General features: G+C 45.9%; 1 protein-coding gene across 16 annotated transcripts in view; it reads right to left on the reverse strand.

Moving 5' to 3' along the window:
* Pde10a (phosphodiesterase 10A) overlaps positions 1-13,443 on the reverse strand; it is a 452,326-nt gene that overhangs the window by 86,276 nt on the left and 352,607 nt on the right. For all 16 annotated transcript variants that reach the window (XR_005491608.2, XM_039089171.2, XM_039089160.2 and 13 more), the window contains one exon: positions 2,161-2,289. Coding sequence is in view for 11 of the 16 variants with exons in the window: in XM_039089171.2 (XP_038945099.1) it covers positions 2,161-2,289 (129 nt within the window). In the remaining 5 variants the exon portion in view is untranslated. The remainder of the gene's footprint in view (positions 1-2,160; positions 2,290-13,443) is intronic.

Genomic DNA, 13,443 nt, shown 5'->3' on the forward strand with positions numbered 1-13,443 from the left:
CATGTGTGTGAGTGAGTATGTGTACATGTATATAAGCAAGCATGTTTGTTTATATGTAAGTGTGTGTACATGTGTGCATACATGTGAGTGTGCATATATGTATATATGTGAATGTGCATGTATGGGTACATGTGTGTATACATGCGTATGAGTGTTTGTGTGTATGTACATGTATGTGTATGTGTGTGCATTTGTGTAGAGACAAGTTTGTCATTGAGTATTTCTTCTCCCTCCTTGGATTTCTGAGGCAGCATCTCTTACTAAATGTGGCGCTTGCCTGATAGTCAGGCAAGTGGCTAGTGAGCTCTAGATGTCCAGTTGTCTTCACTGCCACACCCTCCCCTACATACTTGTGGCTATCACTCGGCCAGGTTCTTACATGGATGCTGCAGATCTGGACTCCAGTAGTCATGCTTGCTTGGCTTGAGCAAGGCCGTGCCATCTTCATGGCCCTCCATTAGCCAGGATGTGGCTTCAAAGCTCAGCTACACTTCTCAAGTGTCAAACATCTCAAACTGTGATGGACCGTGCTGGTCAGCTCCACGGCTGACCTCCCACGATGGGGTTGTTTTGAGAAGAAAATGCTGACTGTCAATATAATATGTTCAGAAACTATAAGACTTGCTGAGAGCAAGAAAACAACCTATTTTCCTACTACATCTTTAGGGCAAACATTTCTGTCTATCAGAGAGATGAGATTGCTTATCGCACCAAGAAAACATCCCCCAGAACCACTATTCTGCTGTTAACATAAAAGTTTCTCAAATAGAAATTAACTGTGTCTATGAAAACAAAATGAATAAAAATTAGAGGCCAAATTTGGTCAGATAGCTAAATATATCCACTTAGAAACAAAAGAAAATTATGTCATAATATTCAAAGAAAACATATTCATGCTTACTCAGCTTGAGGGGAAACATATTTGACCTCACATGTCTTTTGAGTCTATATTTCTAGTTTCTTGAATTTAACAGTTTCTTAAGTAATCTGTGTTTAAAAATAAATGCATTTTTTCAAAGCTGGAGATGCAGCTTCATTGCACAGCCCTCACCTGGCATATATGAAGCCCTGTTTTCTATTATTTGAACTGCAAAGGTAACTAATTAATTGAAAAGGTAAATACATTTCAGAGAATAAGAAAGGAACACAAAAAGGGAGCTCGAACTCGAACATTTTATTTTTGATTCTTTGCCAGTTTCACACATCCTCATAATGGATTGTGGCCCTTCTCAACCTCCTTCTATGGAAACTCTACTCCCAGCAAGCCTGTCTTTTCTGTGTGACCCATGGGTTGCCTCTGTGACCCCTGGGGGAGGTTCTTTACTGGAGCATAGGAAATTCATCAAGAAATCTAAGATTTAAAATAGTTCTCCTCCAGTCTTTGTTGCCTCTCTACATGGCCAACAAAGACAACAAGTGCCATCCTTGTCTTCTGACTGGAAGCTCCGTGATGGTGAACAGTCTGGTGGCCTCTTTGACTATGAAGGAAGGAAGGGTCAAAGGTAAGCTGGATTCCTCCTGCAGTCTACACGGTGGTTTCAGACTGCCTTGTGTAAGACGTGGGGTGTGTAAGATGTATACACAAATTGCATTCTTTTCATCGGTACTAATTGTTGGCATGGTCTACATGCAGACAGCATTCCCTTGGCCAACAAAGAAGTTGTCTGGGGTGTGCCATGATCCCATTAGGTTAGAAGGGCTTGTTGAGGCCCTGTAGCTGCTGAAGCATACCCTGCACCCGTGTGGAACCCCAGCTTCCTTGACTCCATCTCTCTTCCCAGCTGTCCACGTGAGCTCTTCACTCTTGACACAAATGCCTACCACTGCCATCCGATGCCCTTGACTGAGGATGAAAGTTACAGGGGGAACTGAGCCTTTTCTCTTTATAGTCCAATGCCTCACCCTTTAGTGACTCCAAGGTGACTTATGCATCCTAAGTACTAAATAAATTCTCAACAATTGTTTGCCAGATCTATTTTAATTAAAGATGCTTTTCTTGTATTTATTTCTAACAATGTTATCTTTAAGAGAAAAGTGAAACTGATGAATAAAATGCCAACACAACTCAATTTCGTATTTTCTTTTGTAAATTGTGAAAATGCTCTGGTAATGAGCTAGGAATGCTCACCCTAAAGTCGGCACTCATGAGCAGTGGCTTACCTTCTGCTTTGTTGTTTTTCCTCTTCAGCCACTTCTCCACGGTCTCCGCACTAACACTTTCAGAAACAAACTCGTCTAATACCTGGGGATGGAGGGAAAGATAGGCCTTCACCTTTTCATCCGTCAAACCTGCAAGAGAACCGGAGAGAATGACATTCACCTATGAGGCACCTTCTGACAGGAAGTGTGTAGCACCAGGACACGCCAGGCTAAGACTCGGCACCTTCCCTCTGCTGCAGAGAGCTGGCAGAGGCAGGGTTGCTTGCTGGGAACAGGGTTGCTGCTTGGCATTGGGGGCAAAGCTTTGGGAGCACACGGGTGACAGGCGAAGACTCTACAAGATGCCAGGAAACCCTAACCACTTATGTTCAAATGCTAGGATGGCCTTCTACATTAGCAGGGCAAAGCTGAGGGGTCAGAACTCAGCAGTTTCAAGTGGTAGTTGGTAAGTCACACCAAAGAGCTGTTTCCAGATCACTAGTTCTGGGAGCATGCGAGCCAGGCCGTGCCTGTCTGTCATATGTTGTGCTTCATAAAGCATTTATTACATCAATTAAATCTGGCACTGCACTGAGGATGAGTGTCAAAGGATTGGATGACTGTGTTAGCCACCATCTTCACTGTTGTGACCGCAAATCTTTCCCTTCCCACAGGCACCAAAGCTGGTGCTGTAACCGGTGTCAGTTCAGGGTGCTCTTGCCATTTCTCCATCGCTGTTAGACGTGAACAGTCTCCCTGAAGTGTCCACCCCTTGAAAACCATTGGCTATACACAAGACAAAGTAGTCTTATATGTTTTCATATCAAGTATTCGAAAGTAAAACAATCCTGAACACAAGTAGTGTATGCAAATTGCTCGCAGTAACCTATGGTCCCTGAGACTGCATAAATGTCCTCCCTGGGGATGGTCAGACGACAACACCAGCAGAACCTTGCCATTGACACAGAAGAGAGGGGTACTGGGTCTGATATTGTTCTTGTAGAGAGTTGGCCCACAGACAAAGCAGAGAATCCGTGAGTGTTAATTAATTCTGCTGATCACCTAATACACAGTTATGAAGACCTTATGGCTAAACAGGGTAGCTGAAAAGGCCGATGACTCCTTTCAATGACTTCAGTCATTAAACCATTGACAGCAGCACAATATGCACACATCTTTGAGAGAAGGGAGGGAGACCTGTCTTATCCGTCACAGGGCAAAGGGTATCTGTGGAACAGAATCCAGTTGGGTATTTCCTGCAGGATGCCAAAGGCAAGAGGCCCCTTGAGGAGTGCTTGCCTGACAAGGAGAGGCGCAACCCTAGATAGTGAAAGAATTGGACAGTGGAGTGAAAGTGGTAGGTAGAAGACAGATGAAGTAAATAAAGATGATGTTCTTTTTCCTATGAACACAAAAGTTGATTCCTCTGCACTCCCTTCCACTGCTTTGATGGCACACCTCACGGTCCCCACCCTAACTTTCCACGTCTGTGTTCTTGTCACCTGCTCACTAGGACAGCTACACTGTGAATGAGGAGTCTCAACGCATTTTCAGTCTCTGGTCTTTGAATACTCCTCTACCACCTCAAGGAGGCACATCCTGTGAACCTAAAGGATCCACCTCCTCATATTTTTTTTCTGAAGAGATTTTACCTCTCAACTCCCCTCCCCCTGTGACCACTACTTCCCTATTTTCCAGAAAGTCAGGCTACGTATGAAGTCTTAACTCAGGGTCCTTGTTATTTGGGCATGTTATAAGCTATGTCCTGTTTGCAAGTTATATATTACATAAAGGGGCCTGCACCCAAAATACACTCTTAAAAGTCAACCGTAAGCAAGCACATGGCCAGCTTTTAAAAATGGACCCAAAGCTGAACCAGCAGCTTAACAAAGAAGATGTAGATATCACAAATAAACACAGAAAAGGTACTAATTGGTCATTAGTGAACTGAAGGTAACATGAAAACAGGATTCAACTGCATACTTATTACAATGGCTAATGTCCAAAACCCGGAGAGCAGTAATTGTGGGTGTGGAGGGAGAGCATCAGTCCTTGCTCACTGCTGGTCAGCATCCAAGCGGTACGCTATTTTGGAAGATAGGTTGTTAGTTTATTATCACATTAAATAAAGTTGTCCTGTATGACCCAATAATATCATCCCTCATTATGCACAATGTTAGCCCAACCCACGTGGAAACCCGTGTCCACTTGAAGACCTTCATGTGAACATTTCATGAAAAGCGTTCTTCTATAATCTGCTAATTCTGGAAGTATCCAAGAGCTGTTTTCTAGTAAGTGAAGACAAACTGTCTAACTGTTAGCTCATGAGAAAAAAGACATGATGGAAGCTAGGGAAAGACCGAGGTGAGTCTAGTGAGATAAGCCACTCTGAAGGGCTAGGCGTTAAATAACTGCAGTTATACGACACTGGGGGGCAAAGTCCACTAGGGCAATCTGGAAAAAGATTGGTAATTGTCTGAGTCCAAGGAGAATGGAGGGAGGCTGTGTGAAACACAGTAGGTCTTATAGGGTCAGGACATTATTCTGTGATATTTGGTGGCAAATATATAATACCACACACTTGTCAAAACCCACAGAATCTTACAGCATTGGAGGATAAAATCATGATCTATGCCCGTGTTTATGGAACAGAAGGCTGGGAGTGGACAATGTGATATGACAGAAATGTCAAAACAATTTCTGCTCCTGCAATGAGTTCCGCACCATGTGTAGTCCACTTGTCCTTCATTCGCACAGTGGTGTGTGATCACTGTGAGTGTTGAGAGACAGGAGGTTTGTCCGTTAGGATACATCCCGTCAGGTTACAAACACACCCGCTGGAATAGTCATCTCTCAGTGAAGATGTCAACTGGGATACAAACTGAGATTCAAATCAGACGCAGCTTCAAATGTTTCTTCATAACAACGTCTCACTCACATAGAGGGACCTGCATGAGCTGAGGGCGAGCCCGTGCCTGAGTGTAACCAACTGGACGATCTTGAGGATGGTGCCAATGTAAGTTTGGATTAGAAGAAGCTCAACAGTTGTTTTCTAGGAAAAGTGCTGTAACTCTGTGCTGTGTCTATACAGGAGCACTCTGGTGACTACGAAGGGCCGGACGCACATGGTAGATGTCCAGCCTGCCCTTCAGCTTCTGCCACACTTGGGGCCCATGACACTGCACCACAGAACCACACACTGTCCCCATTCAGCTCTTCCCCACGACCACGATTCCTTCATCACAAACTGGGTACCAGCTCCATGGGCTATAGTCCCAACCCTAGCTTCTAACTCTAGGGTGTACACAGCCAGTAAGCCTTTCTCTGTGCCTGTGTTACAACTCCCTCAGTGTTCAACCCACCTGTGAAAAGAATGCACTATAAACCATTCTCCCCTCTGAAAGGAATTGCCCACGTGAAAGGCAGACTCGACAATGGTGCTTCCTACTCCCTGCAAAAGCTCAAGCCCTGAAGGACACCCTGAACTATGAGAGGCGAGACAGGATGAGAAATGGTATGGACGGGTTCAGAGACATGCTCAACAGCATGGAGAATGCTTGGTTCTTGGCCATCATTCAGCTTAGACTCTATGCCTCATAGTTAGAGGTCTCGAATTTGGTCTTAGGTCTTCCACACTTGCATCCAACGATGAAGAGTGGAATCAACAATTCGGGAATCTCCAGACAGATGTCTTGGGACACAATCCAAAGCTGCGACACCCTCCCTAGGCTGGTTGGTTCACTCTTCCACAACTGGTTTGCTGCCTGAGAATTCCTTCTGTCTAACAACCCAAGGGCTGGGTGCAGAGGCGAATTTGTGTATAAATTCTTAGTGGTGTCAAAAGGCAGCTCCAAAATACACACTGGAAATATTTTACCCTTAATATTTATTACAAGATGGATGAGTATGGTAAGAAATGTTAGCGCCTTAGCGCAAAACCAATCAAGCATAAAAGTCAGATTCATCTCTTCTGACAGTTTCAAACCCCAGCTACCTCTTCCTTCCTGGGTCTTTCCTTTCCTGGTGTCCATGCTCCAGCTACTTAAACTGCTTCCCCGGATAAATGAAAAAGCAGCTAACCACTGTTTGCTATTCTATTCGACGGCCAGCACATCTGGCATAGCTGGTGTGCAGGAATGTTTTCCATAAGCAGACACCGGGTTACATCTACTGACCAACTCAGTTAGGCCTCTGAGAATTGTGTGTCCGGTACTAAGCACATAGTCACTCCACACAAGTCACAGTCCTGGGAATAAAAGTAAGGGCAGGAACGCAGATGCGTCAGATACTTAGATCTGGGTGTTCTCTTGGCTGCAGAGACAATAACCAGGGTTAGAACAGGGACAGAGACCAACAACCTATCAGCCCCCTGTTTCTTCATGCTTTCTTCTCTCCGAGACCATGAGTTTTCAGGGTTGCTCCTGGCCAGCACCACCACTGCTTTGGAGCGATACTTGACATGGATTATAGACCAAAACACTTCCCTCTTAAGTCTCAGGCTTTGGTCAGGGAGTGGGAGGGAAGGGTCAGCCTCTACTTCATAAGACCCACCCTGGTCTAGCCTGGGGATGAGGAGTGGTCAGTAAACCAGCCCCACTCCCTTGTGGTTCTCCCACCTTTCTGCTCCAAGATAACACTCACAGTCACGCCATTATCTGCCTGGCTCCTCACCCTCCGTCTGCCTACATGAGGTATCTAGACCAGAAGCAACTTGACCAGCAAGCCCTCCCTAACTGCACCCTCAGCACTGACTTCCCTGTGGTACACTGCTCGAGCTGCACCCTGCTCTTGCTGTCAGATGAAATCTCCTATGTGCTGAGTGACCACCCACTAAGCATTAGCTTTTCAAACTAAGACCAAATACTCCCTGGGTATAGTAAACTAGTAACTATCTGTCATGGTCTCCACATAGCAAGTGTCTTGAGGAGTCATAGGCTGAACGTGCCCTCACAGAATGGCTGTTCACAAGGGAGGCGCTTGGTTGGCATGTGAGGACAGGGCTGTGAGTGTATGTATAGTCCACAGATAGGTAAGGCCAGGTCACTGGGTGACAGCTTGGGTAACAGCCTGGTCTGTGTCACCAGTCTTCTTTCTAGAAGTCTGAGGTTAAGGGAGTGTATAGGCAGAGTGTATCTATATGATACATACTAGGACCATGGCCCCAGTCTTTAAAACCCGAGCACTGAATCTCTGAGAGCTCTGCTGGCCCTCCTCTACATGCGTCACAAATTAGTGATGGGGGAACTGAGAATGGCCTCAGGTGACTCCAAGACAAAAGGCTCTTGGCAGCATAAGCCAGCTGTGCCCTGGACCTTAGGGACACACATCTCCCCTCTGCTCGCTGGCTGTTAACTCTAGGAGATTGCAAGCGCAGCTGTGAGAACCAACTCATCCCGAGCACAGCCATATGCGGGTTCCTGTGAGTCACCTAGTGACTCCAAGTTCAGGGGTAATTCGAGAGGCTGTAACACTCAGGCTCCCATGCTCAGTGAAGGCATCAATGAGCAACTCCTGCCTCGTGTGTTAGCAGAGGGCTGGGAAAGCCACGGCACAGCTGTGCCTGCTGGAAACATCCCAGCTCCATACGATCCCAGATAGAGTCTGGGATCCGCACCCCGCAGCAAGTGCTGACAGAGGAGCTTCTCAGCAGCCTCGCTGCTCCTGCCTCCATTACTGCTGCCTCAGCCCTCACCAGTCTTTCCTTTCACTCCTTGGTTTCTGCAGAAAGCTCCCATGCCCATGTGATGCTCTGAGAAGGCAGTAACTTTGCGCTGTAAATAGCCAGCGTCCTTCCAACATCCCCAACCCATTGATATTTCTTGCAAAGATGTCCTTTCCGCACTGCCTGTTGTGCTTAGATAAATGTTTATGAGAGTAAGGACGTACGCACAGTTCCTCCTCAACACTCGTCAAATACAGGAATGGATTAATAGGCTCTAAACTTTCTTTGGGCATTGTTTTAAAAGGCCAAGTCTTGTACAGAAATCACCCCGTGGCAGCCCCGGAGGTTATGAGAGAAACAATTCCAGAAATTGTTGCTGTCGCTGTGGCAAAGGAGAAAAGCAGGAGGCAGAGAGAGGACAAAGGTCCTGCAGTATTCATGCTTGCCTCTCACAAATGCACATCAACATATCCACAATGTTTTCGTTACACGCAGGCACAGCCCATGGAAAGGGGCTTCATCCAGGGTCCTGTATTGCCCCTGGTGTGATGTATGCTGGGTCCTTTTACTGCTCCTGCCTTAGCAGCCTGAAGAGCCAAGAGGGCTTCAAAAGTATGGCTTCTCGGGCTCATTGTTTGCATTGATCAAAGGCCTCACCCACCTGGCCGCCAAGACCACCACTGAGCTAAGCAGTCAGAGTTACTTTAAGAAATCAAACTACAGATTTGTCACTTGTGATTTAAGATAAAGATAAATTTCTGAGCAGGACCAATAGGAGTAAGATTAAACACAAAACATTCTACCCACAGGAAGTCTAGAGTGGGGATGATTTACACCCCTACTTCTCAGGCTAGGGCTGCCTCACCAGTAGACACATGTGTAGATACAGGACACCGCCCCCGGAGGCTGCTCTAAGCCTCCGTGTTTCTGTCTCATACCACAGGCCACTCAGGTATGAGGGTCTGCACACATGTGCACAACTGATGCTCGGCTATTAGGTGAGCACCCGTCTTCCACAGAGAGGCTGCCTTTCCCTCCAGAAATCCAGAAACGTCTTTTCTCTAGAAAGGCTTGTGCTGTTGTTTCAAAAGCCCCCATCTAGCTGCATGTTCTCAGCTAATGGCATTTCGGAAGAGCTAATGTTTCAGATGCAGCTAGGAGTGCTAGAAGGCCTGTCAAACGTAGAAATGATCCCACCAACCATTCTATCAGCCTGGCCATGCACCAGAAACTACTCTGCGTGAAATTTTCCAGCAGTACCTCGCAGGGAGGGGAGATCAGGGCTACAGTGACAGCCAGCTGTAGGGACAGTGAGAGTGTGTTGAGGAGAAAAACCACAAAGGCAGATTGGGAAGCCAGAATGAGAACTCTGCCTGGATGAATGAGAATAGGTGGGAGCCTTGCGGTAAAGACAGAAAGCACCAGTAAAGGAAAACCCCAGGCTATCAAGGCTACACGTGGCTCCTCCTGCCTGATGGTAGCTTAGCTCAAATGGATGCTAAACTGAAACAGTTGATTTGGGCTAAAGGCACTAAGCTAGAGTCTGGTCAATCCCGTATTGACATAACAGTGTAGAGATACCGATAGTTACAACATCAAAATCGAAGTCTGCTGCATTCAAATGCTCAGACACAGGATAACAGCCCATACCGCAAAGTGATGGGGCCCAGTTGTGACAGCGCTCAACACTTGGACCACCACATGGACGGTGACCTTGTGGGCAAGTATGTCTGCGGCCAACAGGGATGGCAGCCTTGCATGTCGGTCAAATCATGTCCACGCTTAAAGCAATGAGAAATTTTACATCCATCCTATCTACGTGTTCTCAGGGCAGGACTTAATAAACGTCATTTAAAAAGTGTTTCATAGATTTTCTCCTGCAGAAAGTTGTGAAATGGCGTGGCCTGTTTTAAGAATATATTGTGCTGGAGAGATGGCTCGGCCGTGAAGAGCACTGACTGCTCTTCAGAGGTCCTGAGTTCAAGTCCCAGCACCCACATTGTGACTCACAACCACCTGTAATGGGATCCAATGCCCTCTTCTACAATAAGATACTTTAGAGAGGTTAGTAGGGAAGAGAGTTTCAAGTAATTTAGTGTAGCAAGGGGAAAACAAACAAAGACCATTGTGAGGGTTTGTATGTGCTTGGTCCAGTGAGTGGCACTATGAGAAGGTGTGGCCCTATTGGAATAAGTGTGGTCTTGTTGGAATAGATGTGTCACTGTGGGCGTGGTTTTAAGACCCTCATCCTAGCTGCCTGGAAGCCAGTATTCTGCTAGCAGCCTTCAGATGAAGACATGGAACTCTCAGCTCCTCCCGCACTGTGCCTGCCTGGATGCTGCCATGTTCCCTCCTTGATTGATGATAATGGACTGAACCTCTGAACCTGTAAGCCAGCCCCAATTAAATGTTGTCCTTGTAAGAGTTGCCTTGGTCATGGTATCTGTTCACAGCAGTAAAACCCAGGATAGCCAAGCACAAACTATTTTAAAATTAAATTTAGAAAGGAGAATAGTTGCCATTACTTCTTATGGCTAGTTAATACCTGGGTCAAATTGTTTTTAGAAGTCATACCTGGGCTGGGTGCTGGCTCAGTGGGCAAGGCACTTGCCATTTGAGCAAGGGGAACTGAGCTGAGATTTCCAGCACAGCTCTGTAATCCCAGCAACTATGCGGTGGAGACAGGAGGATGCCAGGGCCTTGCTGGACACCAGTCTAGCCAATCAGCAGTGAGCTACAAGCTCAGGGAGAGGCAGTATTGAAAACTGAACTGGAGTTCAGTCACAGAAGACAGCAGAGGAGGGGCTCTGACCGCCATGGACACAAGCCTGTCTACTTTACATGCACACATAAATGAGGAGCTCTGAACTCCACAAATACATGCCTGCCAACATGCACATATACACAGATAGGAGAGGGGAAAAAAAGCCTCATCTCTACTTTGAGTCCTTTAAAGCCCTAAGAAGCTCTAAAAGTGGAAAGTCCCACACCCTCTTGTTAAGTATTCCCCAGAAATTACCCCTTTCACTTGTTAAAAGGGTTTGAAAAGACAGGATTGCTTGACAGATCAGAAACAAAGAAAATAAAAGTTTATGCAAATCTTCTCAAAATGAGCTCAAATCATTTTCTCCCCAGAAAAGCTGGGAAACACCTCTTTCTGCACATGGTGGCACAGGCCTGCAACCCCTACATTAGAAATGGTGACTAGGACTGAAAGTTTTGAGGCCACTGCAGGGTAGGTACATTAGACCAGTGTGGGTGCTATTGCAAGACTCAGTCTCAAAAAGGGAAGGATGGGGGAGGGGAGAGGAGGTGGAGGAGGGGAGAAGGGTGGATGGACGAAGACAGAGGGGCATGAAGGAGGGGAGAGAAAGAGAATAAAGGAAAGCAGTTTCTTAAAAGGTCTAATCATAAAGTCGTCTAGAAATGTGATTTTTGAGAATTAATTTATAAAATGATATCACAATTCACACCTCTTTGACTCAATGTCTAGCTTACAAATAGTATTGAGGCCTGACTAGCAGGCGCTATTTGGTGCCTTAGGGTGACTCAGAATTGAGAACCCACTATAGATAAAGAAAACAGATGATCATCCTGCAAGGCTGTTAGGGGCACATATAGTGGTTACTGTGGGGGGAGGTAAGAAACGCGTTACTGAAGCGATCCATTCTGGTTCCTGCTTCGAGGCACCGAGTCCGGCACTGCCAGAAGACCTGGCAGCAGGCATGGCCTACATTGTGAAGGTGGCGAAGGTGAGGTCATTAGCCAAGCAGAGCAGGCCAGGTAACTCTCAAAGCCAGACTCCAGACACCCACTGCTGCAGGTGGGCCCCAGCTACCCTAAATCATACCACCACCAGCTGAGGAGCAAGTGCCCAGGGTGCCTGTGAGGGACACTTCCCATCACACCATGGGAGCCTGTCCACAGGAGCACCAGGACGCAAACTGTTCTCAGGGCAAAGGTCCTGATATTCGATGAGTGTTGACTCGGTGTTTTCGCAGGGCACTTACATCCACAGTTGATGCCCGGCATACGGCAGCACAGCTAACTTTACGAGAGGCCTCGGATGTCGTCTGAGCCCCACGGGAGGATGAGCGGATGGATTAAAGATAAGTGAGGCCGGAGCCTACGTCAAAGGAAACTCTGGCTTGAATAGTGACCACTAACGCTAAAACGGGACAGCAAATACCAGAGGTCCCGGAGGAAAAGACAATAGTCTGGGTTTAGATGTGCCGAAGCGTGGTTGTCTGTTTGGACACTTCTGGTATGCTGTAGGGAATGTAAACCTGCAGCTCAGCAGGAAACAGCTAAGAGGGATGTCCACGAAATCATCCATACTGAACAGCTGGAGAGTTCAACGGAGCTCAAGCACGACCACGAGAACCTGGACATGGAAGCTGGCATCTGCCCCATGAGCACTGGGAGGTCAAAAGCCAGAGAGCCTAATGAGTTCCACACTGAGCTCTGGGTTAAAGGTAGACCCTGTCTCAAAAAAAAAAAAAAAAAAAAAAAACCACTGGAGGAAGAAGCTACTGAGAAAGAACATCGGCCTCTGGCATCCACACATACCTGCATAGGCCAGCATGCCAACCTGAGTGTCAGCAGATGAGGTGTACACATGCACATACACATATGCATAAATGCACAAACATGCACACATATGCATACATACACATATACACATATATAAATATATACTCACAAACATATACACACTCACATACATACACACATACATACACACTCAACCACTCATACACACATACACACATATACATATGTACTCAAACACACACACATACATACACAGTCACACATACATACACACACATTCACTCATACACACATACACACATATACATATGTACTCAAACACACACACATACATACACAGTCACACACATACACACACATTCACATACACACACTCAAACATATATACACATACACTCACAGAGATACACATGCAGATACATACATACACACACTCAAACATCATCACACACATATACGCACACTCAAACACACATATATACACACATACATACACATAAATACATATATATACACACTCACACACAAATACACACTCAAGCATATATACATCACACATACACACACACACACACACACACAAATGACTGAGATTTCCTAAAGATACTTCTTCCCTATCAATGCAGCAAAGAAAATGCAAAAAAAATCCCATTTTTGTCCTGTTTTTTTTTCAGAAATCATAAAAGAAATTATATTGCATATCATCCCATCTGAAAAAGTTTGTCTCTCTAGAAAAAATTCAAAGCAAGTAGATTTCTTTAATTGAGTTACATATAGTCTTTTGAAAGATTCTCTTCTCTATAAGCATTGAGATTCTAGACCATTTGCAATAAAAACATTCTAAGCTCACAACAATGGCTGTTCTTCCAGAGGACTCTGGTTCAGCTCCCAGCCAGCCTCATGGTGGCTCTGCTAACTCCAGTCCCAGGGGACTGGGTGCCCTCTTCTGGCCTTCATGGCATCAGGCACCCGTGTGGTACACAGACATCTGACATACATTCAAGCAAAACACCTGTACACATGAAATATTTTTAAATGCTGTCTCTCCTCATACAATATGAAGGTGACTGTGCATGGTATGTCAATTA

The sequence above is a fragment of the Rattus norvegicus genome, chromosome 1, assembly GCF_036323735.1.
Source record: "Rattus norvegicus strain BN/NHsdMcwi chromosome 1, GRCr8, whole genome shotgun sequence".
Classification (NCBI taxonomy): Eukaryota; Metazoa; Chordata; class Mammalia; order Rodentia; family Muridae; genus Rattus; species Rattus norvegicus.